This window comes from Lonchura striata, chromosome 4 (genome assembly GCF_050655825.1).
Source record: "Lonchura striata isolate lonStrDom1 chromosome 4, ASM5065582v1, whole genome shotgun sequence".
In the NCBI taxonomy this organism is placed as follows: domain Eukaryota; kingdom Metazoa; phylum Chordata; class Aves; order Passeriformes; family Estrildidae; genus Lonchura; species Lonchura striata.
The window spans coordinates 2646512-2669838 of NC_140706.1; the positions used below are offsets into that span (position 1 = coordinate 2646512).

The window sequence follows — 23327 nt, forward strand, 5'->3', positions numbered from 1 at the left end:
TCATCAAATAGAACTGATGTTTTCTTTTCTTTTTTTTTCTTCACCTTCGAGTTTGGAGCATGAGAAAGGAGTGGCAGAATGTTGCCTTTACCTTGAAGCTTCAGATTTCTGGGTCTGCTCTTGTGCAGCTGCCTCCTAAACTCTCCTCCTAACTCTCCTAATCCCCCTTGTGCTGAAGGGACTGTTGGGCTTTTTCCTGGAGTTGTTTTGGGAATTGCATGGTCTTCTCTCTCTTATTTGGATGAGTTTCTCAGGTGGGAGCAACCTTAAAATATTTGACTCTTAAAGGAGGACTTGACGTGCTCCCTTTCACCTGGGTGAGCTGTTGCTGTTCAGTGTGATATTTATTAGTGCCTTTGTGAGCTGAAAAGGCACCAAATAGGAGATGGAAGTTGCTAAACTCACCTCAAAGTCTCAAAACCTGCTCAAAATGCAGGTCACTGCCTCCCTCGGCCTCTAAACTTCATTTCTGTGATTCCTGAAAGCAAATCTGGTGCCTGAAACCAGCCTGGGTCTCCTCAGAGCAGCCCGAAATGTGTGTCCTGAAATGGGATCCCCAGAGCTGCTCTTGTGGGATTCAGCTCCAGGGCTGAAGCCAGAGAGGGCTGAAGGGAACAGTGGTGGGATGAATACTTAAACCCCATCCCAAATGACAAGGACTCCAAGGCAGGAGTTACCTGGGAGTTCCCAGCAGGTCGCTGCTCCCTCTGCTGTGCTTTTTTTATTGCAGTGTCCTGCAGGTGATGGCACGAACAGGATGTGCAGCAGGAGCTTGGAAGAGAACTGGGGTTTCTCTTGGGCTGCAATCAAAACAGCAGGAGGTAGGGTGGGATTTAAGGAGTTCATGATGCAAACAGAATGAAACAACCCAGACTTCAGGTGTGGTGGTACCTAAGTTTTTAATTCGGATCCCCTAAGCAACTTCTTTGCTTTTGTTTCAAGTCTTGGCTCTGTCACAGCTTTGGGAATCCCAGTGCTGCTTCATGAGGATGGGATAAGGGTTTCTCTGCAATGCTTGGGTCCACCTAGTGTTACTTTCTGTGTCCAGGCTCTTGCAGCCTCCAATGCGAGGCCACCAGAAAGGCAAAAAAAAAAAAAAAAAAAAAAAATCAATCAGGGTCTTGGAAAAGCATCCTGCAAAAAAGCAAATACACCTGGCATCTGTCCCTGGCTTGGAGGGAACCCAAGTATCTTCTGCTGGGATACTTGACTGATCCTGCTGGACCAGGCAAGCAGGTCCTGTATGATCTGGTTGTGAAGCAAAAATCCACTTCCCGCTGGTTTCCAGCCACAAACCAGCCTGGCTACAAAGAGCTGCTTAATGCCAACCAGTCAGTCAATAAGAGAGGAAAATGAACTTCTGCCTGGGAGGGAGGTTGGCTTTGTACATAAAGTTAAGAACCTGCTGGAGGGGAATGTTGGGATGAGGCTCCTCAGCAGCTGATGGGCTCGGGGAAGGGTGTAGCTGCTGCTCCTTGGATCCAGCTGCCCCTGGCTGGCTGTGCTTGGCTGTGACAGTGGAGAATGTCTGCAGAGATCAGGTCTGGAGACGCTGGGATAGACCGGAGAGCGCCAGACACTGAAGTATCTGATGTCCCCTCTGGTGCCTGGCATCCTGTCAGATAAGCTGATACCCTCCAGAATATGTTACTGATGGGGGGGGCTAAGATTTCTAGCATGGGGCAGGCACTGCTTTAATGATAATTTAGCATTATGGGGAAATATGGTTTGAGGTATTAAAAGGGAGTTAATACAGGGCTAAGTTTTCTACCATGAGCTGAGAGCCCATAGGATGTAGGATGGATCTCAAAACTCCTGGAAGAGAATTCGTGGCCCTGAGAAGTTGTCCCTGCATGCTGTCATGTGTTCCATAGTCCTTGCTGGTTATCTTCTTCCAGGAGGAGCTGGCAAGGTGACCCCTGGGGACACTGGGCTCCCACTCACCTGCTGCAGCTCGATGTGGGCACACAGTTAAATGTTGTATTCAACATGTCCAGTTTAAGCTGCTCAAACAAGGATTCACTTCTTCAATAAATGCATCTTCCAAGCCAACATAATTGGATTAAAAAGAAATCCCCCCACTTTTTTTTCCTCTTTTTGGTGATGTCCTTGTTTTGGCTGGGATAGAGGTGGTTTTTTTCCTTCCTCGGGAGCTGTAAAAGTGCTGTGTTTTGGAATTAGTATGAGAATAATGTTGGAATAATAGCTTTAACCTTCAACTTTTGACAGGGAGTTTCCCACCTCAGTTCAAATGATGTCAAATGCTTTCCTGGGTGATTTGGGATTTTTTCCTCTGGATATAGTTTGTTGATTTAGAGGATGGTGAAGTTTCACTCAGGATATGCTGCCTCTACACCAAGATCTGTAGCAATCAAAAGCCAAGATGTCAATAAGATTTCTTTAAACCTTCTTCACCCCTCATATCCAAATACCCAAATTTTGCAGCTGCTCCTGGATCCCTGGAAGTGTCCAAGGCCGGTTGGACACTGGGGCTTGGAGCAACCTGGGCTAGTGGAAGGTGTCCCTGCCCATGTCAGGTGGAGTGGGACTGGATTGTCTTTAAGGACCCTTCCAACCCAAACCATTCCAGGATTCCCAAATTGCTGTAGCTGGATCAGCTGAGACCCTTCTGGAGGAGAGAAAATCAGAAAATGAAGAAACAAAACAGTCCTAGTCCAATCTTTATGGTATAAGAAGTTAAATGTGCCTGTTTTTTCCTACAGCAAAGGCTGCAGGTTGCTTTTTTCTGCACCTGCTTTTCAAACTTTTTTGTTGCTGCTTGGTTTGGTAAAGAACCTCAAGCTCCCTCACTGTGCTGTGCCCCAGGGATTTATTTTTACCCCCCAGCTGGTTGGTTTTGACTCAAAAGTGCCTGTGCCAGGTTATTTCACAGGAATTTTGAAGTGGCAGAGAAAACCAGTCTGGATGATGGCACCCCACGGTGCCCATGAGCACACCTGATGGGAGAAGCAAGATTTGTCAGCGCTGTGCTTTTCCCCCGAAGTTTTGAACATCATCTCCCCTGCTCATGCTTCCAGCAGTCTGCACCCCAGGAAAAGTGAATACAGATTTAATTTTGCATTGAAGGGAAGAGCCTCAATCCGGGGCCTGTTGTGCTGGAACACGGGGAGGTGGTTTTAACCTGAAGGATATGTGTCTGTATAGATATGAATTAGTGTTAGGAAGGATTTTTTCAGTCAGAAAGAAGGTGGTGAGGCCGTGGCAGAAAGAAGGTGGTGAGGTCCTGGCAGAAAGAAGGTGGTGAAACCATGGTAAAAGGAAGGTGGTGAGGCCGTGGCAGAAGGAAGGTGGTGAGGTCCTGACAGAAAGAAGGTGGTGAGGTCCTGGCAGAAAGAAGGTGGTGAGGTCCTGGCAGAAAGAAGGTGGTGAGGTCCTGGCAGAAAGAAGGTGGTGAGGTCCTGGCAGAGAGAAGGTGGTGAGGCCGTGGCAGAGAGAAGGTGGTGAGGTCCTGGCAGAAAGAAGGTGGTGAAACCATGGTAAAAGGAAGGTGGTGAGGCCGTGGCAGAAAGAAGGTGGTGAGGTCCTGACAGAAAGAAGGTGGTGAGGTCCTGGCAGAAAGAAGGTGGTGAGGTCCTGGCAGAAAGAAGGTGGTGAAACCATGGTAGCAGGAAGGTGGGGAGACCCTGGCAGAAAGAAGGTGGTGAGACCCTTCCTGGCAGAAAGAAGGTGGTGAGACCCTTCCTGGCAGAAAGAAGGTGGGGAGGTCCTGGCAGAAAGAAGGTGGTGGGGAGGTCCTGGCAGAAAGAAGGTGGGGAGACCCTGGCAGAAAGAAGGTGGTGAAACCATGGTAGAAGGAAGGTGGGGAGGTCATGGCAGAAAGAAGGTGGTGAAACCATGGTAGAAGGAAGGTGGGGAGGTCATGGCAGAAAGAAGGTGGTGAAACCATGGTAGAAGGAAGGTGGGGAGACCCTGGCAGAAAGAAGGTGGTGAAGACCCTTCCTGGCAGAGAGAAGGTGGTGAGACCCTGGCAGAAAGAAGGTGGTGAGACCCTTCCTGGCAGAAAGAAGGTGGTGAGACCCTTCCTGGCAGAAAGAAGGTGATGAAACCATGGTAGAGGGAAGGTGGTGTAACCATGGTAGAAGGAAGGTGGTGTAACCATGGTAGAGGGAAGGTGGTGTAACCATGGTAGAAGGAAGGTGGTGAAACCATGGTAGAAGGAAGGTGGGGAGGCAGCTGTGGCTGCCCCTGGATCCCTGGAAGTGCCCAAGGCCAGGCTGGATGAGGCTTGGAGCAGCCTGGGATGGTGGAAGGTGTCCCTGGCACGGCAGGGGGTGGCACGGGATGATCCCTGAGGTGCCTTCCAAGGCAATGTCTTCTATAGAAATGCCCACCGCCCTGCAGGCTCCCCGAGGGGGCTGGAGCAGCCTCGGCGCTGTCGCTGTCCCCGGGCGGGCTTTAGGACCCGGCCGGGTGTGACACCGCCTGTCCCTTCCCCTTCCAGCCGCGCTCCTCACTCGGGACTTTCTCCAGCTTATTATTATTATTATTATTATTTTTTATACATTGGCGCGGGGGAGGGTTGAAAGCTCTCTCTCTCTCTTTTTTTTTTTTTTTAATTATTTATTTATTTTCGGCGGGGGAAAATAAATAAAGAACTCTGCCCCCCCAGCCCGGTCGGCGGCGGGCGCGGGGAGGCGAAGGCGCGGCGATGGTGCGGACGGGATGAGCGGCGCGGCCATGGCAGCCCGGCGGCTCTTCCACCTCCAGCCCTGCGGTGAGGGACGAGGGCTCGGGGGGTTCAGGGGCACCGGGGTGTCCCCGTGTCCCCCACTTTGCCACCCCGCCTTTTGCCTGCGGGCAGCAGCGCAGGGGTCGCGGCGGGATGCGGTGGGCTCGGAGGGGGATGTTGTCCTGGTTTTCCCTCTTGGGATCGGGGGAGGGAAATCTCACCTTTGCATCGCTTCTTGAAGCTTTTGTTAGGTTTCTTTTTGTTTTGTTTTGTTTTGTTATTTGCTTTTTTTTTTTTTCTCTCTGTTGGTGACACCCCTAAAGTTGAGCTGCTTGGGCAGAGCGGGATGATGTTCCAGCCCCGGGAATGCGGTGGGAGAAGAGGACCGAGGGGAAAAAGCAATGATGGAAATTTGGGGTCTCGGCTGTTTTGGGGGTGTTTCATGCCCCATTTTTACTTCTGCTTGTTTGCACCAGCGTGGGGCGGAGGGCACGGTGTGGTGCTCAGCTCTGCTGAGCGGATGAGGTTGCCTGACTTGGTGTTGGTGTAAAAACCGCAATAAAAAAGGACGGGGTAGGGAGGAGGGGGGGAAAGAAGTAGAAAAAGCGAAACTTTAATGTGAAGAGTTGGGGCAGCTCTGCGTGCGGAGAAATACCCCCTGCACCGAGTTTATTTGAAACGCGGGGAGGGGTTTCAGTGCACTTGGGAATTCGCTTTCTGCTTTCGGGCGAACTTGGGGAGTTATTTTGTGCCCGCTGCCTTGCAGAGGAAGCGCTTCCTTCACCGGCATGGCCGCGGCAGCGCTGGGCGACCCTGGCTGAAGGGACAGGGACAGCCACTTCTGTGCCGGACCAGAAGTGACTGTAGGTGGCACAGCAGCTTTGTCACCCGTGCTGTGCCCGGACCTCTCCCGTGGATCGGTGCTCCGGTGCCTCCGGAGCTTTTCCCGCTCGGGTTTGATGGGAAAGTTTTCATCTGGGAGCTGATGTTCTGCCTTAGAGCTCGGCTCTGCCGCTTTTTCACGTCCGGGTTGTCATCCTTGAGACCTGGCGGTGCCGCGGGCTGTCCTGCAGGAATAGAAAATCATGGAAAAGTTTGGGTTGGAAAGACCTTAAAGTCCATCTCATCCCACCCCTGCCATGAGCAGGAACACCTTCCACTATCCCAGGTTGCTCCAAGCCCTGTCCAACGTGGCCTTGGGCACTTCCAGGGATCCAGGGGCAGCCACAGGCTTCTCTGTGCAGATTTGCACGTGGAGAATCCAAGGGAATTTTCCCCTTTCCCCCGAGTTGTTTCAGTGTTTGCAGGATTTCTCCTGGATTGTCTCTAGGTGTGAGCACAGCCTTGTCCACCTCTGCCAAATTCCTGCCCCTCAAGTGAAACCGCTTAACCCAGGATGGAGTAAATCCAGCTGTGCCTCACCTGGGTTACTCTTGTTGGGTTTGTGGCTGCTTTTTTGGGTTTTTTTTTGGGAGGCTGGAACAGCGAGGCAATGCTTTGAGTCCTGTCTGCAGAGCAACCTCAGTCGTTGGTACCCCCCTGCGAGCCGCGCGTCGCCGCTTCCCGGCTGTAATCGGGATTTGTTGGCTAATCCATCTCAGCCACAGCCCACCAGTTTTGAAATATCTGTGGCTTTTGTACAGTTGGTGCTCTGTAAGAATGATGGACCGCAGAGGAAGTTCCCCTCCGGCTCTCCTGTTGTTCCTTGGCAATTTGAATGCTTCAGCTTGTTTAAATAAATGCAGATAAAAAGAAGGGTTGGGGTTTTAACTGGAGCCCTCGCTTGACCCACCCGGTGGCATAAGATATCTGTGCGTAAGCTCAGAGTGGCTTGACTTCTAGTAAGGCTGTAGTAAATCATTTGAGGCTGTAAACATTTATTAAAACAAGCTTTATTTTTGTGTTGAGTCAGTGTGAAAACAAAGTTGTCTTGGGTTTCAAAGGGAAAGGCTCCGCAAGGGAAGCTTTCTGCGCTGGCCTAAAGGAAAGTGTCAGTGAGAAGTTGGATATTTCATCAGAAGGGAGCTGAGGTAAGAGTTAAGGTCAGATTTTAGCTTCAGAGTTGGAGTTTAATCCAGAATTATCAGACTTAGCCTGGTGCTGTTCAATTTGTTTGGTTTGATCTTTCTTGCAGGAGGCAGCTGAGGTAAGAGTTAGGCTTAAGGTTGAGCTTTAGTTGCAAAGTTGGATTCTAGTCTGGAGTTACCCAGCTTAGCCTGGTGCTGGTTTATTTGCCTGTGTAAGACTAAAACCTCCAATTCTGTCCTGGCAGAACTGCACTGATGCTCTGCATGCGTACTTATGCTTAAGGACAGGTGTTAAATCACATTAACTGGGGAAAACTGCTTTTTGTTTTTGGTTTTTTTTTTTTTTTAGTAATTCTAATCCTGTGCTGTGATTCAGGTGTCTCTGGGAAGCCACAGGGCTCCAGAACCTTTCTGTTGCAGTAGGCTGGGTGGCACTTGAGTTACCTCCTCCTAACATGAACCCACTGCTGGAGAAGTCCTGGTTCCTTGTGTAGGATTGCCCTGCGAGTAAACAAAGCTCGGGACACTTTAACAACTCCATCATCATTATCATCATCATCATTGCAGAGCTGTTATCTACCCTCTAAATATACAAATCCTCGTCAGGACATCCAGCACAGGTTAAATCCCAGCTACTTTTGCTGTTGCCATCCAAGCTGGGTGAGGAGTCTTCTGGGAAGGATGCAGTGTGGTTAAAAACTGGGAATGCTGAGGCAATTCCTCAAAGTTCATCCTTCCTCGAGTCTGAGCAGTGTTGTGTGATTGTGCAGTTTGCAGAGCAGCTCCTTCAGCAGTTTGTGCTGCGACCTGGCGATGCTGAAAATCTCGTTTGAATTTTTTTTTTTTTCTTCTTTTTTACTGGAAATACAACTTCTTAACTCTGCTCTGGGCTGAGCTCTCCACAAAGGCTCTCTGCAGAGCACGGTGACACGCTGGCCCGGAGCACAGAGCTGTGGGCTCCTGCATCTGTCAGTGCTGGCTGTGCCATCAAAGGGCTTTGCTGTCACTCAGAGCTCCACGGTTTCTCCTACTCCCTCTTTCTAAATTCATCCCTGGCTCTGACTCCCAATTAAAGTCAGCAGGACTGATCTGCACTCTGCTGCTGAAGGAAGTTCTGTGAGCTCTGATGAGCTTGGGTAGGGAATCTGATGAGATTTGGGTAGGGAACAGAGCAGGAGTAGTGTCAATCCTCGGAGATTTGCTGAGAAAGTGCGAGAACATGGGGAGAAAAACATAAAAACCAAGGAATTGGAGTGGGTTACACTTTATGCCGGTGTTGGGTGAGGACTTTTCTTCCCCACGTGTCCTTTGGGGTTCCCCAGGTTTGAAGGAGCTGATGGAAGTGGCAGGAGAAAGGCTGGTGGGGCTGTGGCAGCTGTGCCATGGTGGGATGGATGCCAGCAGTGCTGAATGGGGGCTGTGGTGGGGAAAACCAAGATTTGAAGCTGGTGGAGAGAAGATCTCAGCTGGTCAGTGCTGAGAACTGGGCAACCTTTGCCTCAAGGTGTTCAGCTGGGAGAACAGTGGAGGTGGAGTTGTTGCTGGGTGTTACCTGCTGAGAGGGGCTCAGGAGTGGAAATTAGGAAGACAGGGCAACTTGGGAGGAGGGTGAGGTGACCTTCCTCCCCTCCTGGTGCTGGGGCAGGTGCTGGCACCCTGCAGTGCCCTCCTGAGACAAGCCACCCCACAGGACACGGTGTGAGGCACCAGGTTTATTCTCCTTTTCCTCTTGCCTGCTGCCATCTCCTTTTCCAGGAGTTAAACGCCTCTTCCCCCTGCTCCGAGCCTAATTGCGTCCCCAGGGTTTAACACGCGTGTGTTTGTTTTATTCAACGTGTTGGCTGTTCCCACCGGAACAGGCTGATTTTTCTATTTTTTTTTTTTTTTTTTTTTTAGGGATTGGGCTTTTTTTTTTTTTTTTTTTTGCTTATTGTGCACAACAAGCTCCTGCACAAGATATTCGTTGTGGGAGGAGGTGGGGAAGGGGGGGAGGAACTGTAGTAATGCCAATACTTCTTGAATATTATAAACCTGGCTTATCAGCCCGACGCAGAGCTGGAATTTGTCTCTTCCTGTGCTGCATCTCTGCTTTCTGAGAGGGGCGTTTAAATACAGGCTGGAGACGCTGCCTTGCCAGTGTGCTCTGCTGGGCTCTGACAGCAGCAGCGGGGCTGCTCCGGCGCCTTTGGGGTTTCTTTTATTACTCTTTATTTTTCTTTTTTTTTTTTTTTTTTTTGCTGCACTAAATCCTTTGGGGGGAAAAAGGAACTTCTCTGGGAGAAGGCTGTGAGACTGCATGTCCCAACAGTACGCGCTGCAGGAGGCGAAGGGAGACGCGGTTTGCTTCGTACCTGGCTCTCCTCTCTTCTCTGTCCTGATGGAGCCGGCGTCCTTCTGCTACCCCCGGCTCACCTTCCTGCGCTCGCCCTACGGCCAGTTCGGGGCCAGCGCCGGCTCTTCCCAGGATTTGGCCCCGTGGCCGCAGCGTTTGGTGTCCCAGAGGTGGAGCAGGCCGGTGGACGGTGCGTGAGCAGGGCTTGGAAGGGTTGGGACAGGGCGGCAGAGCGGCCCGGTGGGGTTTGAGGAGGTTTCGGAGGTGGCAACAGCGCAGGTGGGACTTGGAGGATGGGTTGGTGTGGTTGGTGGTGATGCTCTCCTGGTTCCACAGCTTGGCGTCTCCACCAAGGGGCAGCTGTGGTCCCTGCTACACCCGGGGAGAGCTGATAAACAACCTCAGCGTGGAAAAAATTAAAAATAGAAACTGATCTGAGCCAGTCTTTTGTTTCCTGAGCTTGTTCACTCGCTGAAATGGATCTGGCACCACATGAAACCTGAAATACCCGCTGGAGGCTCAGCGGGCTCGGTTCACCTTGAGGGCTGTGATGCTGTCAGGTATCCTCTAAACTGTTAGTGAAGGTATCAGGTGTGGGGATAGAGGAAGGTCTGAAGATTTTCTGTGCAGGTTTGTCTCACTATGTGGAATTGCCTTAAAAATTCCAGCTTGGTTCAAATCTTGATTTAATGTAATATGGGGAACTTGGTGAATCCTGCTGGTTTAGGAGCTGAGCCCTGTAAGTGCTGATCCTAAGGATGGGAGTCTCAGCTTCTTATAAAACTTTTGCTGGGGAAGATGTCTGGCTCACTGATTTATCTTTAAAGGTAGAGCAAGGAGAGGGACTGGAGACTTCCAGGGGTCTCTTCCACCCTCAAACACCTTCTGAACCACGCTCTACCTCCTTAGCATCTTATTGCCAGTCTGCGATGTGCTTTACCTGGAAAAGCTCGTCAGGTGGCATGGCAAGAAAAAAAAAAGAAATGGAGGAGACTGGCTGAGCAGTCTCGGCAGAGAAAACGCGTGGGAGGTGTTTAAAAACACGCTTTGCTTGTGGTTCTGTGCAGCAGAAACGAGCTGGTGGCAGGGCCTGGGGATGGGGGCTTGTGGATGCCCCTTCCCCAGCCAGGTGCTGCCTCCCCTTGCCCTGCTCTAGGAAGTGTTTTCTGCCTCCTGGTAAATATCATCACCGGGAATTATTTTTTTCCTGAAGTCACAGCAATTGTCAGAGTTACTGTAGTAGGGGAGTGACCCAGCCTTGCCAGCATTTGGATAATTTGCTGTTTATTTCTGTCTTATTCTTTTAGGGTTCTGCCTTTTCTAAGGCTGAGTTGATGTTGCTTTGGGGAGGTTTGTTGTTGTTGTTTTTAGTTGTTTGTTTGTTTGGCCAGCTTAGACCATTCCTCTGGGGTTTAAGTCTCCGGGGGGAGACTTGGCTTATTGTGCTGAAAATGTGGAATTGTAAGGAAAGTGAAGCAGTGTAGAATAGGTTGGAGCAGGAGGAGAGGATGTGGCATCCTCCTAAAAAGCTTTTTGGGCACCTCATGGTCCACCTGGGCACAGAGGCTGGGATTTAAGTCCCCTCGGATGAGGTGAGCTCTTTCAGCTCTAAATTCTGCAACTTGCTGCTGGAGCACAGACTTGCTGCCCTGTTTCTCATTCCACTGCATGCATGCATTAACCCTTGCACTGCTGCTGCCGTGCAGCTGAGCTGGATGAAACACCAGAGCTCGGCAGGCACGGCAGCTGTATCTTTAAGGAATTTGCTCTATCTCCCTCTCAGCAGCAGGTTTTTTTTTCCCCTCTCCTCCTTTTTTTTTTTTTTTTTTTCATCCTCTGGCTTTCCCTGTACTTCTCTCTGTAAGGTACAGCATCTTTTCACTTCAGCTAAGCCTGGTTGGCACGGAGCTTTTTTTTTTTATTTTTAAGGAGGCACAGGAGCTTTTCTCCATCCTGCATCCAGCACAACTCTCCAGCTCCGGAGCGCTGGGTCGCTTTAACAACTCTATTTTTGCTCTTGGAGGCAAACAGCTCTGAGAAGTGGTGGGATCCGGGTGGCTGCAGGAGGAGACAGCCCAAATCCTTGGCTGGGGCAGTGGTGGCATGTGCAGAGGTGCTGCCCAGGTGTGGGGTTGGCAGAGCTGGGCTGGAGGTGTCCATCTGGGAGCTAATGGGTCGCGCTCTCACTCCACCCATCCGCCGCTCGCCAATTGGAAGTGAGGGACAAAGATGCTCTGGATGGATTCATATTGGAGCCACTGAAAAAGCAGGAGCCAGCTCTGCCTCGGCCACCTGAGCGAGTGGCCTTTGGGGACAAGTGCTGGTGGCTCAGGGGGAGCAGCCCTGAGGGGAGCAGAGGCATCTCTCTCTTGAAGAAGTAGTGCAGGTAAGTTGTGGTCTTAAAATCCCCCCCCACCCCAAACTGAAGTGCTGCTGTTGCTGGGTGATGCATTTGGTCAGGAAATCTGAAAAAGCAGCTCTGCCAGCTCTTGAATTATTTAATTCACTAAAGTAAGGCAGTGCTTGATGTATTTTCTATGGGCTTTGCTCTGCTTAGTGATGATATCTATTGCCTGTGCTGGGTGTCTCTGTGTTTAAGGATGGAGAATGCCTTTTGAATTCCATTTAAATTAACCAGAGCGCTGGCTGTCGGGGTTTGAATTTAGTTTCAAGGTATGCATGGGGAGATGAGTACTGAAGAGCTTCTCTATTCTGGTTTTTCTCTTAATTAATGGCAAAACATCCTCCCAACCTGTCAGTGAGCTTTACATAGAGCTGTTTCACTTGGGGGAAGTGCAGTGCTGAGTGGAGGCAAAATCATGTATGTAGTGTGTCTAAAATGCTCCCAAACATCATCCCTGGTGCTGTAGCCGTGGAAGCCTTGAAAATGAACCATAAACAACATCCTAATGAACAACATTATCTCACAGCTTGTCAGTCTGCAGTTATTTCATCACTGGACTGGGGCATTTTAATTTTGGATCGATGATGGACTGGAAAATGGGATCTGGTGCTGCTGCCTCTCCCCCCACCTGTGTTGTTGTTGTTGTCACTGATGTTGTTTTATGGCTCCTAAACATGGGCAACTGCATGGGGGGATTTGTGTTACCCTGCTGAAGCTGGTGGGAATTGCAGACCCTGTTTCTGGGGGATGGATGAGGCTGCAGAGTGCAGCTCTGTGGCCATTTGGGGGTCCATTGGGCTGTTCCTGCTTTTCGTGGCAGAGGGAGGGTTTTCTTTCTGAGTCTTGATGAGGAGCACAACTGAAAATGTGTTTGGTGATCAGGTGGCTGGGTTCAGTGCTCTGTTTCCAGTACAGACCTTGGGTTTGGCCTAACTTCTGGTTTTCTGTGGCTTAGATCTGTTCCAGCCAGTGCTTTTTTGGGGGTGGTGGTGGGAAAGGGAGCAGGAACAACTTTGCTGTAAAACCTTGGCTCAACCACTGCTGCCTTTCAGCAGCTGTTTTCATTTCTGGTGGCGATAAGATAGCAGAGGGGAAAAACTTTCTAGAAATTCACTTTGTTCCAAAACATGACCCTGGTACCCTGGAGGAGGGAGGGATGCTCCAGGGTGAGACTGGTGGTGCTGCAGCATCTCTTCCACTTAACCCCCAAGAAAGGCTCATGCCCACCAGTTTACTCCTCCCTGCTGCTTGATTTTTACAGTATTTACACATTTAAACCCCTACAGGGAGCAGCTCCCAGCCTCTGAATAGCCCCAAGTCAGTGAAATAATGTTAGGCTGTCTCTTAACAATTTCTGCATGGTTTACACATGGTTTACACAGTGCCACTGCAGATAAGTGGCAGGTGGTGGCCTCTGGAAGACCTGCCTGTAAAAAGAAGGCATTTCAACAGAGAAAAAATATCTTAGGCATCTTTTAAAATCCATTTTCAACCCTAACCAAGGTTTGGGGCTGTTGCAGTATCTCTTTTTCTTTTGGATTAAGAGTGATGAGGCTTCTGATAGGGCTCTGCAAGGGAAAGAGCTGCCTTAGAAGCTGTCAGTAAGAGTTAATGCTTTCTAAATTATTTAAATGTTTCAGGAAAAGTCTACTGAAGCGCCTCAGCTGGCCTGATCTTGGGCCTTTGCCAGCTTGTGGTGTCTCTGGAGGTGTTTGCTGTCTCTCCTCTCCATGTAGCGCTTAAGCAAGAAATCCTTGCAAGACTTACATCACTTTTAAGAGGATCCAACGAAACAAAACCTTCCCCAACGAAACCAAACCTCTCAAAACCCATTAAAAAAACCCAAAAAAAAAAAAACCAAAAAAAAAAACCCACACAACAAATTCAAAAAGGGAGAGAATAGCCAAAATAGTCCAACAGCCAAATCCCAACGTGTTGTTGGTGCCTTGCTGCTGCAATTGTCCTGCTCACCTGTGAAATGCTGGCCAAGAAATCCCAGTGGATGAGGAGTGGATGTCCTGCATGGCTCTGGATGTGCAGGGTGGCTTCCTCTTGCAGCTCACCTCTGGGAGGCAGCCTCGGATATTAATTGTTTGGGTGGGCTAAATTGTGATGAGTCAACCTGGAGAACGTGGTGCTCCTGCTAAATCCAAACAGCCTTTTTCTTTTTGATTTTTTAAAATTAATTTTATTTTTTTTTTTTTTTGACTGAGGGGGGAGGTCTTTGGGAGCTGTCACTGCTGCACCCAGTGACTCTTTATTAGGTGGTTTTATTGCAGTGGGTGAACTGGAGGAAGCCGAGGAGGGGAATTGTTCAATGCAGTGAGGAAAGGCTTTGAAAACAGCCACGTCTGATCCCTGAGCCTGTGTGTGGGTGGGTGTTTGCCTGGCAGGGAGCAGGCAGGAGGATGCTTCCTGCTTTATCCCTTCAATATGATGTTTTATTTTCCCAGCCAGCCACTGTGAAAATTAGTTCTGGGGTTTCATTTACCACGATTGCCCTGTGGCATAACTTAAAACCTTCCCCACACCATTTCCATCCTTAGAAGAATATCCAGCTCCCTGCATATAATCTATGATTTGAGCCTTGAGTGCCTGCTGAGCCTCAAAGCCATGGAGTTGTGTTTTGTGCCTGGACCAGGACTGGGATGTCCTCACACTCTGATGGAGGACACTGTTTAGATAAATCCATGGAGCAGAACTTTATATCCAAGTGACTCAGGATAGCCCTGGAAATGGCAGAGGACTGGTTTGTGTTGTTGTGATGTCCAAAAATCACAGAAATGGGACATTTCCAAGGGGTGTGATGTTTAGTTTAGATAATCCAGACCTCTGAGTCCTAAAAACAGGGATCTGGGGGAATGAAACCCTTCTGGGAAGCAAAGAAATAGTGAAAATCCTTTGGGGATGCTTCTGGTAGGGGGGTAGGGGAATAAGCAACACATCAATGCAACCCTGTGGCAACAGGAGCACGTTAAACATAAAGGGAGTTCTAAAGAATTCTTTAACAGAACCATTCTCTCCTGTAAGGTTTTCTAGAGGATGTGTTTGTTCATCAGGAGGGCAAAGCCTGTGTCCCTGCAGGTCTGAGTCTCTGGGCTGGAGCAATAATTTGCCATCAAATTGGGTCTACTTAAAAACACCTTCCTCCTCAGTGTCTGCTCTGAGCAGTACTTCATCTTGGAAAAGTTTACTGGAGTGGAGAGCTTTGGAGTAGATTTAAATCTTTCTGGGGCATGGCTATCTCCTAAACTGTTTTCAGGGCCTCCTGAGTTGATTTCTTGTAGGTATTTGCATGCAGACGATGTTTTAGTCAAGCCATTTAGGTAAAAATCTGCAGTGAATATCCCTGTGTTGTCACCCAGTGATGCCAGGCGCCCTTCTGCTGCCTGTGTTAAATCTCCAGGTGTGCTGTGCTTGCTTTTTTTCCCTTCAGGGGCTGTGTTTTTCCTCCCACAGGAGGAGGATGAGCTGAGGAAGGTGAGGGGCAGCAGATGCAGGCAGAGGGAAGCTGCCCTCCCTGTGGGTACCAGCACTGTGGGGCATTGCCCACTCTTTGCTCTGCTCCTGGTGGTTTTGGGAGCTGTGTTGGGAAGATATTTGGACGCCGAAAAAACTCCCTGTGCAGATATTCCCCATTTAATGACTTACAAAAGGTCTTTTTGCCCCTCTTGGATTTTGTCTTTGTTGTTTTCCTTTGCCTTTATCCATGCTTTTTAGGGAATGGTCTGTGTTTTGGCATCGGGCACCATTTACCAGGCACTTTCCTTACCAAGCATCCCTTACTGATCTTACACTTCCTTGAATTACAGTGATTAGTTTGGAAGCCCTGACTCCTGTGATTATTTTTGTCTTTTATTTTTTTGGTCACACCTCTCTAGGCACAGAGAAAAGTCAAATCTCCAGCTCTTGTCCTGTCAGTCAGTTGTGACTGACCAGCAGCACAGGGGCATATTCCAATCTCTGTGCCAGCAGGAGCTTTGCTTTCACCACCCTTTTCCAGCTGAATTTGGTGGAGCTGTGGGAAGGAATCAGCTGCTGAAGGTGTAGATAGAAATGAGAAGTGGCAACTTGAGCCAGGATAGCTTTTTGCTTGCTGCTGTCCATGAATTCTTGCTGACTTGGGTGGTTTTAAATGATTTGCAGGGAATGTCTCCACCAAGAGCCTGTGCTGGTTGGTTCTTCTTGAGAACTTCCAGAATCTCTTTGTTTTAAGAGCACAAGAGAGGGTCTGTTGGAGAAAAACTGTATTATTGACATATTTGGAGCTGATCATCTTGTCTGTGATCAGATTTCTGCCTGTCAAGCTCCTGTCCTGTTCTACTGTGATGCAGTTTTGTTACCAAAGGAGTTGGAGGCTTCCTCTTCCTCCTTCAGTTGCTGCACATTGAGATTTTTTAAACTCCATTTCAGTTAATGCTCCACATAATTAAAAAATTGCTTCTCTCCTACAGGTTTTCCCTGAGGTATTATTTCCTCTGTGTGTGATTTTTCTCTTAAGTCTGGGTTTCTGCTGACTTTGGGTGGAGAAGGGGAGCAGCACCATTTGGTTACTGGGTATTTAAAGCACATAAATTGTGATTCTCCCCTTGCTCTCAATTGCAGGAACCTGAATGCAGCTTCCAGATCCCTTGTGCAGGAGTCCTTTGTCCTGGGATGTTAATTGATGTTGGGGTGGGGAAAGCAAAGAGTAAGAATTTATTAAGCATTTAATATTGAACACCAGAGCTTTGGATGGGGGAAGCTGCACCATCTTCCACCAGCTTGAAGCCTTGGATGAGACCATACATTTTTCCAAGCTGGAATTACCTCTGGATCAGTTTGAGGGGGTGCAGCTTATCTGTAACATTCCTCATTTTGAAATCAGTGAACTCCTGGAGTCAGCTGGAAGTGGCCAAAACCTTGCTGCAAAGCTGAAGTCCTGCATGTCTTCTGGGAATTGGTTTTCTTTCCAGTTACCCATCCCATTTCTGCCCAGTTATCTGACTGGGTAGTTCAGTATGATGCAATAATTGGTAATTCTTTGTGAGGAATGAGCAAAGTCTAAAGGCTTTTTCAGCACAAAGAAGGGATTTTTTTTGGTAACTTCTCACTCGCAGACTGACGTGTTTTGCTTTATCAGCTTTGAGGCAGGACATTGCGTGTGCAATGAATCTGAGAAATGTCCTCAGAGCTCCAGGAAATATGGTGGAAATTGAGGCTGTTGAAGAAGCTGTGGCTGTCCCATCCCTGGAAGTGTCCAAGGCCAGGCTGGATGGGGTTGGAAGAGCCAGGTCTGGTGGAAGGTTCTGGAATAAGGGGTTGAAACTGGATGGTCTTTAAGGACCCTTCTGACCCAAGGTACTGGAGCACGCCCTGAGTAAAGGATAATGAAGACACATGATGTTTTCTAATCAGAACTTCCGGGCTAACTAAATTTTACCAGATGGATGAGCTGCCCATGTTCAGAGGCAACCCAAGTGCTGCCAATATTAAAGGGCCTGTAAATAAAATAGTTCTTCCCCAGTACCTCTTTCAAACTGGTGTTGTCTCAAAATAAACTCCAATTACCTATCAAGGCACTAGAATTTTTAGAGATTTAAGCCAAAAAAAGCCATAAATGCCAAAGGCTGTGGCAGTACTTGTAGAAAGCTTTTGCAGAGCTGTGCTTCACTTCAATATAAGGCTTGTGCTGCAGAGGGATGTTTATTTGGAAGATGCCAGCACCAGAACATTGTAATTGAGTTACCCAAGTATCCCGAGAATGTGTTTTTATTCATAATCCTCCAGTATTGCAAGGCTCAAGGGAACTTATTGCTAACTTTAAAACAAGAGAGTCAAAATGGGTTATTAGTTGGAGATGCAGTGCACACAGGAATTTAATAATGGAGGACGGCATGGCAGGGGTTTGCTGTTAAATATAAAAATGATAAGAATGTAAGAAATCAGGAAATATACCTACTTCTTATCTGGTGCTTCCCATGGCAGATCAGTTGTTCCATCCGTGTCCTAAAGCCAAGCATCTTAAACAACAGCAACCCTGACTCTGCTACCAGTTAAAAAATAAATGTTATACCAGGTCTGGTGGAAGGTGTCCCTGCCCATGGCAGAGTTTTGGATGGTCTTTTAGCTCCCAGCTCCAACCATTCTGTGATTCTCGGATATTCCTCTGCCTTGGTGGCCTTTGGGGTCACTGCTGTTGTCTCAGCTCAAAGGGTAGTGGCTTAGCCATGAGATCTTCAGCTGTATCCTTGCCATCTAAAAAAAGCAGCTTTGTTTTCACTTTTGCAGTACTTCAGTTCATCACCTCTGAGTTCAGCACTCGGAAAGCTCAGAAATTTTCATTTTGAGAAAGGAAAGAAGTGGTAACACTGTGTGCCTCTCCAATTTACTCTCATGCAACGGGCGTCTCTGCAGGGAATAAGGTTGGGGTGGCAGTAGGAAGTTATTTTCTGGAGTAAATTAATGTTTGGAAAAGAAGAGCACAATTTAAATTTGAAAAGAGGAGCTGCACCACGTGCTTTTGGGCAGACAGTGGAAGGTGGCACCTTGTTCTGCCTTTGGATGGGGAGAGCAATTGGAGAGTCTTGTTGTCCTTGGAGGTGAAGGGTGAGAAGAGTCTGAAGAGGGGCAGGACCTCTCTGAGAGATGCCAGAGGCACAGGAATGAGTTGTTGTGCTGTGCATCTTTGCTCCTTGGGGTAGTGCTTTCCAGCTTTGTCCCTAGAAGCATTTGTCTTGCTGAAATGTCTTTGCTTGGAATTTTTTTTTTTTTCTTTAATTGTTGGAGCCTTTGAAAAAAAAAAAAAAAGCCTGAGTGAAAGAATTGGCAGCGTGGGATTGGTGGATCTGAGGGTGTGGAGAGGGGGAGCCCCTGCACTTTGCAGGCTGGAGGAAGATTTATCCTTCATGGAAACACTTCTGCAACTTCAGGCAGATGCTGGAGTATTCATGTTGAATTTGGAGACTTGTACTCCTGCCCAGGCTTCCCTAAGCCCAGCAGTTGCATCGATCACCGCCGTGTTTCATAACTGGCCCTTGGTTGAACTCTTTTTAATTTCAGGAGTGGAGGTGAGGCGGGGAGAGGAAATGCAAGGTTGGTGTGTGCATCAGGCTGCTGGAGCAGGGTGTGCTCAGCTTTGCTGTCAGCTCTGCACAACCCAAACCCAGCGCAGCAAAACCCGGCCAAGGAGCCGAAATCTTGGATGTGAAATCCTGTAAGTGCCAGGAGAGGGGAGCAGGTGGAGCTGCTGATGTGTTTGTCGTGCTGGCTGCTCCTGAGCCTGCACTTCAGCACCAGCCAGCCCTTAGGTAGCATCCCTCAGCATAAGGAATGTGTGAGGAATACAGGGAGAAAGAGATTGGGGTGTAAAAGGAAGGAAATTAATTGGGCACTCCTCAAGATCTGTCTGGTTTGTTCTGCTCGGTTCAAAACTTGGGGCTTTTCAACCTGGAGATGTCCTCTGTTAGGGGACACTTGGGTTTCAAGATGTTTCCTCCTAATTTATCCAAAGCTGGGACAGAAGGTTCTAGGGTGAACTTACTGTGGTATTTTAGTGCTTTAAGGGGGCCTTTAGAAAAGGTGGGGATAGACTTTTAGAAAAACTTCTCGGGATAAAACAAGAGGTGATTTTAAACAAAAATAGGTTTAGATTAGACATAAAGAATTATTTCTTTGCATTGATGGTGGTGAAATACTCTGGACCATGATGCCCAGAGATTTGGTGGAAATTTCCCATTCCAGGAAATGTTCAAGATCCAGCTGGATGGTGTGCTGAGCAGCCTGATCTAGTTACAGCTATCCCTTCCCATGGCAGGGAAGGTGGAATAGACCTTTAGAAATCCCTTCCAACCCAAATTTTTGTATGAAAAAGTCAGGTGAATGTTGCATTCTGTAGTGCATCAGAGGTGCAGATGCTGTAGCCCCCAGTTGACCCTTCCCACCTCCACTCGTGCTAATCCCTGACCTTTCGGCTGCTCCCATGGCTCCCTGCCTGTGTCTGGGCTTGTATAAACACCCATCACCTTTTACCTCCTGGGCACAACACGCACAGGTTCCTGATGTTAATGTGCCCCTTCCGTGGGGGATGTAACAGCTTTTCCAAAGGCGCCAACAAGGCTGTTTGGAAGTCTGCATTGGGTTGGTGCTGTGGGACAGCATTACGTTGGGAGAAGACAAATTATCAGGGCTGGGTTTTTGCCAGGACATAGTAGGGTGGTGAATGCCTGATTTTTTTTCTTTTTTTTTTTTTTCCTCTCCCCCAAACGTGCCATTGCATCTTTAATTACAAGGTTAAGACCTCTGTTTTATGACTCATCTGAAAAAAACAGCACCTCCACCATAATTACCCGAGCATGTTGCCGGGGGGACTGTGGCTCATTAGTGACTCAGAGGAACCAGTGGCACCTAATGAAATGGCACTGCTTGCTGTAACACCCCAGCCTTACCCTTTTCATGCCTGGTCCAAGCAGGGACCAAACCAGTCTCCCGTAAAGGTGTGCTGCCAACCCGGACGATGCTGAAGCTGGAAGGAATTTTCTGAGGAAGAAACCAACTAATTCCTGATCATCAGACAGCATCAATCCACAGAAATAGCTGTGTTCAGTTGAAGGGAAAGCAGAGGGTCTTACTTTGCCCAGTGGAGGATGAACATGTTGCTTCAGGCTCCTTCAGAAGCCATAACAGGAGTGAGAAATGGATAAACCATCCTGCTGGGAATGTGGGTTCCTTGGGTAATCTGCCCACGGAGGCATATTTTGTTTGTTTCCCTGAAATACGTAAATGCAATCATTGCACAATAAGGACCTCTTTAAAAACTTTCCTTTGATCATTAACATGCTAATCAGTCTGGATGGATCTTCTCCTTCCCTTCCAGGTGGAGGGAAACAATTGACTCGTGTAATGGGTGCCCCTTGGCCACAGTTCGGTGCCGTTTGTTCCTCCAGCCCATTGTTCTGGGATGAACTTTGGAACATTGTGTTTCTCCCTTGGACCAGACACTGGAATTGCCCTCTGGTTTATGTGCTGGCTCTTTTTTTTGTTTGTTTTTTAACATAGCCATCATGGTATCCCTTCAGGAACCTGTTGGCACTGGAAGGTCTGGGTGGTGACAAGTGACAGGGCTGGGAGGTGCTGCCGTCAGTGGCAAGTGACTTTGCATCCCTCATGTGCACAGGGGCTCCCGGGGGACCAGCAGGAATTGTGAGGTCTGGAAATGTGGCACATTGCACGAGGGAATAACGAGCCTGCAACCCAGGAGCCAGAAGTTATGGGGCAGAGAAAGGGTCTTTGGGAAACAGTGTCATACCTCAAAGGAAAAGCAGGAAGCCTAATCTGTAGAACAATAAGGCAGGCGAAACCTCTTTCCTTGTTGGCCCAAATTCATCCCAGGCTTGCGTAGGTAATGTTTGATTAGCCTAATGAGGTGGGGAGAGACAGAGCAAACCTATTCCTCTTTCTAATTGCATTTTGGCTGGGAAGAAGTGTGTGAAGAAGCAGCATCAAGCCTCATTTTTCCAAGGGGCTGCTTGGGTGACTCTTGCTCAGGGCTTAAAATCAACAGCTCTGTTATTCACGTAAAATGGGCCATGCACCTGTCCAGGGGAGCTGCTGGCTGTGCCCACGCAGGCTGAGCTGTCACATCTTGTCAGCCTTCAGAACAGCCAGGCTGTGTTTGGACACCAGGCTTTGATCACACCTGAGAGCAGGTGCTCCTGTGCTCTGTTATTATGCCAAGAAATGTTCAGTAGCTGCTCTGCCAGCAGTGGATAGTGACTCAGTAGCAAAACCCCTGTTCCCTAATAAATGCTGGGGATGCATCCCTGCTGCTGCTGGGTTTGTAGATTTGTTCTTGCTCAGCATCATTTCCCATTTGTGGCTTCCTCACCAGACCCTGTGGGTGCAGATGGTGTTGGCTGCAGGACCCCAGCTCAGGAAGTGAGCCAAGGAAGGCTGGAGAGTTCTGGGGCTTATCTTCGAGTGCCAAGCCCTGTTTGGGGGATATCCCAATGATTAGGAGCAGCAGGATGGGAAGTGAATTCCCATTTTCATCGAAATGGAGTTGTTTTCTCTAAATTAAACTTGTTCTTTTTATCTGAGCACAAGGTACAACCTGGGCTTCATTATGGCTTGTATTTTTATAAAAACCTTTCAGATGTTTAGTGTGTATTTTTGCTGATATACTTGGTCAGGTTTGGTAAATCCCTGAAATGATCAGACTCGTCCTGATCTTTAGCCTTGCTCTTTTGTGGTCCCAGCCCAGGTTGTCTGAGACTTTTTTCCAAGTACTGCCTGTGGCTATAAAGGAAAGTTCTGGTAAATACTATACCATCAATAAGCAAAAAGTTACATTTACCACATTCAGAAAAATCTGATGCCTCCAGTATTTTGGGACTGGCTTTGTGCTGTAAAGTGAAGACATTCAGCATCTTGATGATTCTCATGTTTCATTTTTTTCTGTCTCCTCCAGAGTCTCCACCAGCAGCGATGTCAAGAAATGGATACTTCTTTGAAGAGAGTGGCAAGTATTATTTGACTTTTTTGCATGCACGCCTTATTGGAGGGAGAGCTGCACTGCAGGGGCTGCTGCAAACCTGACATGGGTGATACAGAATCCATTTAGCTGAAGTGTGAGGTGAAAACAGTCTGGTGTGGTGGTTGTGTAATCTTGTACTGGGAGCAGGCTCCGTGTTTTTAAATCCCGTAGATGTTTGAGATAGTCAGGCAGTAAATAATCAACTCCACATTGTCATCAGTGACTGTTCTGGGTGGCTCCTTGTTTTTCAAGTTCTTTCGTGATGTTTTCCTGTCACACAGCCTGGCAGGTGTATTTGCTTGTCTTTTTCTGGAGTGGGGATCATGTGTGGGTGTTGGATCCCTTTGGAGGCATCCTGTCAAAGAGCATCAAGCAAAAGTTGGATGGCTTTGGCAGACACATCTCTTACTGCAAAGATTTTTTTTCTTCTTTCTTTGAAGCAAGATTAAATGGTGGCATTTGAAAACTTGGATCATCTGCCTCAACTTGGATCATCTGCCTCAAAGATGACTGAGATCTTGGAGATACTGTACTGATAAAGAAACAGCTGAAGTGCAGTGAAATCCCATCTTTTCTGCTGATTTTGGAGAAATAGAATAATGGAATAATTTTGGTTGGAAAAGACCTTAAAGATAATCTTGTTCCAATCCCCTGCTCTGTCTTTTCCCCCAAAACAGCATGTATTTAATGTATAAGGGAGAGATCTTCTTGAGATCTTCAGGAATTAGTCCCTGAGGGCTTGGGGCTTCCTGCCCTTGGAAGTGCTGGAAATATTCAGGGTTTCCAAATGGTGAGAGGAAAAGACTAAAATTCTCTGGTTATTCAGGCTTTTAGATGCTTGTAGCTGTCACAAGGCTCATCTTTCTTGTTCCAGGGGGCCAAGCCTTATGTTGACATCTGGAAGGGGAAGCTGAATGTCTGCCAGATGTCAGCTGATGCAGCACCACTGGTGACAGCACTTCCTTTGGCACTGGCTCTCCCCTTCTCATGCAAAGAACAAATTTTGGGCAGTCAAAGGACAGAACTGGAAGCCAGTCCTCTCTGGAGAAGACAGAAAAAAATGAAACATGAGAACCATCTCTAGCCAGAGATGAGAGATTCTCTGGAGGCTGGGTTGAGTTGCAGGAGGGCAGAAAATAATGCCTGACCTCAGGGAGGTTTTCTGAGGGTGTGCAGGGCATGAGGCTGGGGTAACCCTGCTCAATCCCTCCTTCCCACCTTGCCTGCTGGCTCTTAGGATGTGGCTGGTGCTTTCCTGAGGACTGGGAATGTGAGACGGTGACCCATGTTGGGACCTGGGGAGGTGACTGAGCCCCCAGAATGTGTCTGAGAGCAGTGTAAGGGCTTGGGGAGAAACGCTG

At 48.3% G+C, this 23327-nt stretch overlaps 1 protein-coding gene across 6 annotated transcripts in view; it reads left to right on the plus strand.

The window, feature by feature from the left end:
* The first annotated feature begins 4365 nt into the window (after nt 1-4365).
* SLC4A11 (solute carrier family 4 member 11) overlaps nt 4366-23327 on the plus strand; it is a 96591-nt gene continuing 77629 nt past the window's right edge. For 2 of the 6 annotated variants that reach the window (XM_021526814.4, XM_077782687.2), the window contains exons 1-2: nt 8873-9239; nt 21901-21951. In XM_021526814.4, coding sequence (XP_021382489.1) covers nt 9014-9239; nt 21901-21951 — 277 coding nt within the window. In that variant the 5' untranslated portion in view covers nt 8873-9013. Of the gene's footprint in view, nt 4736-8872; nt 9240-9461; nt 9610-10231; nt 11436-21900; nt 21952-23327 lie in introns of those variants that run through there. The other 4 variants (XM_085577460.1, XM_085577462.1, XM_085577461.1 and 1 more) reach the window with 4 other exon arrangements.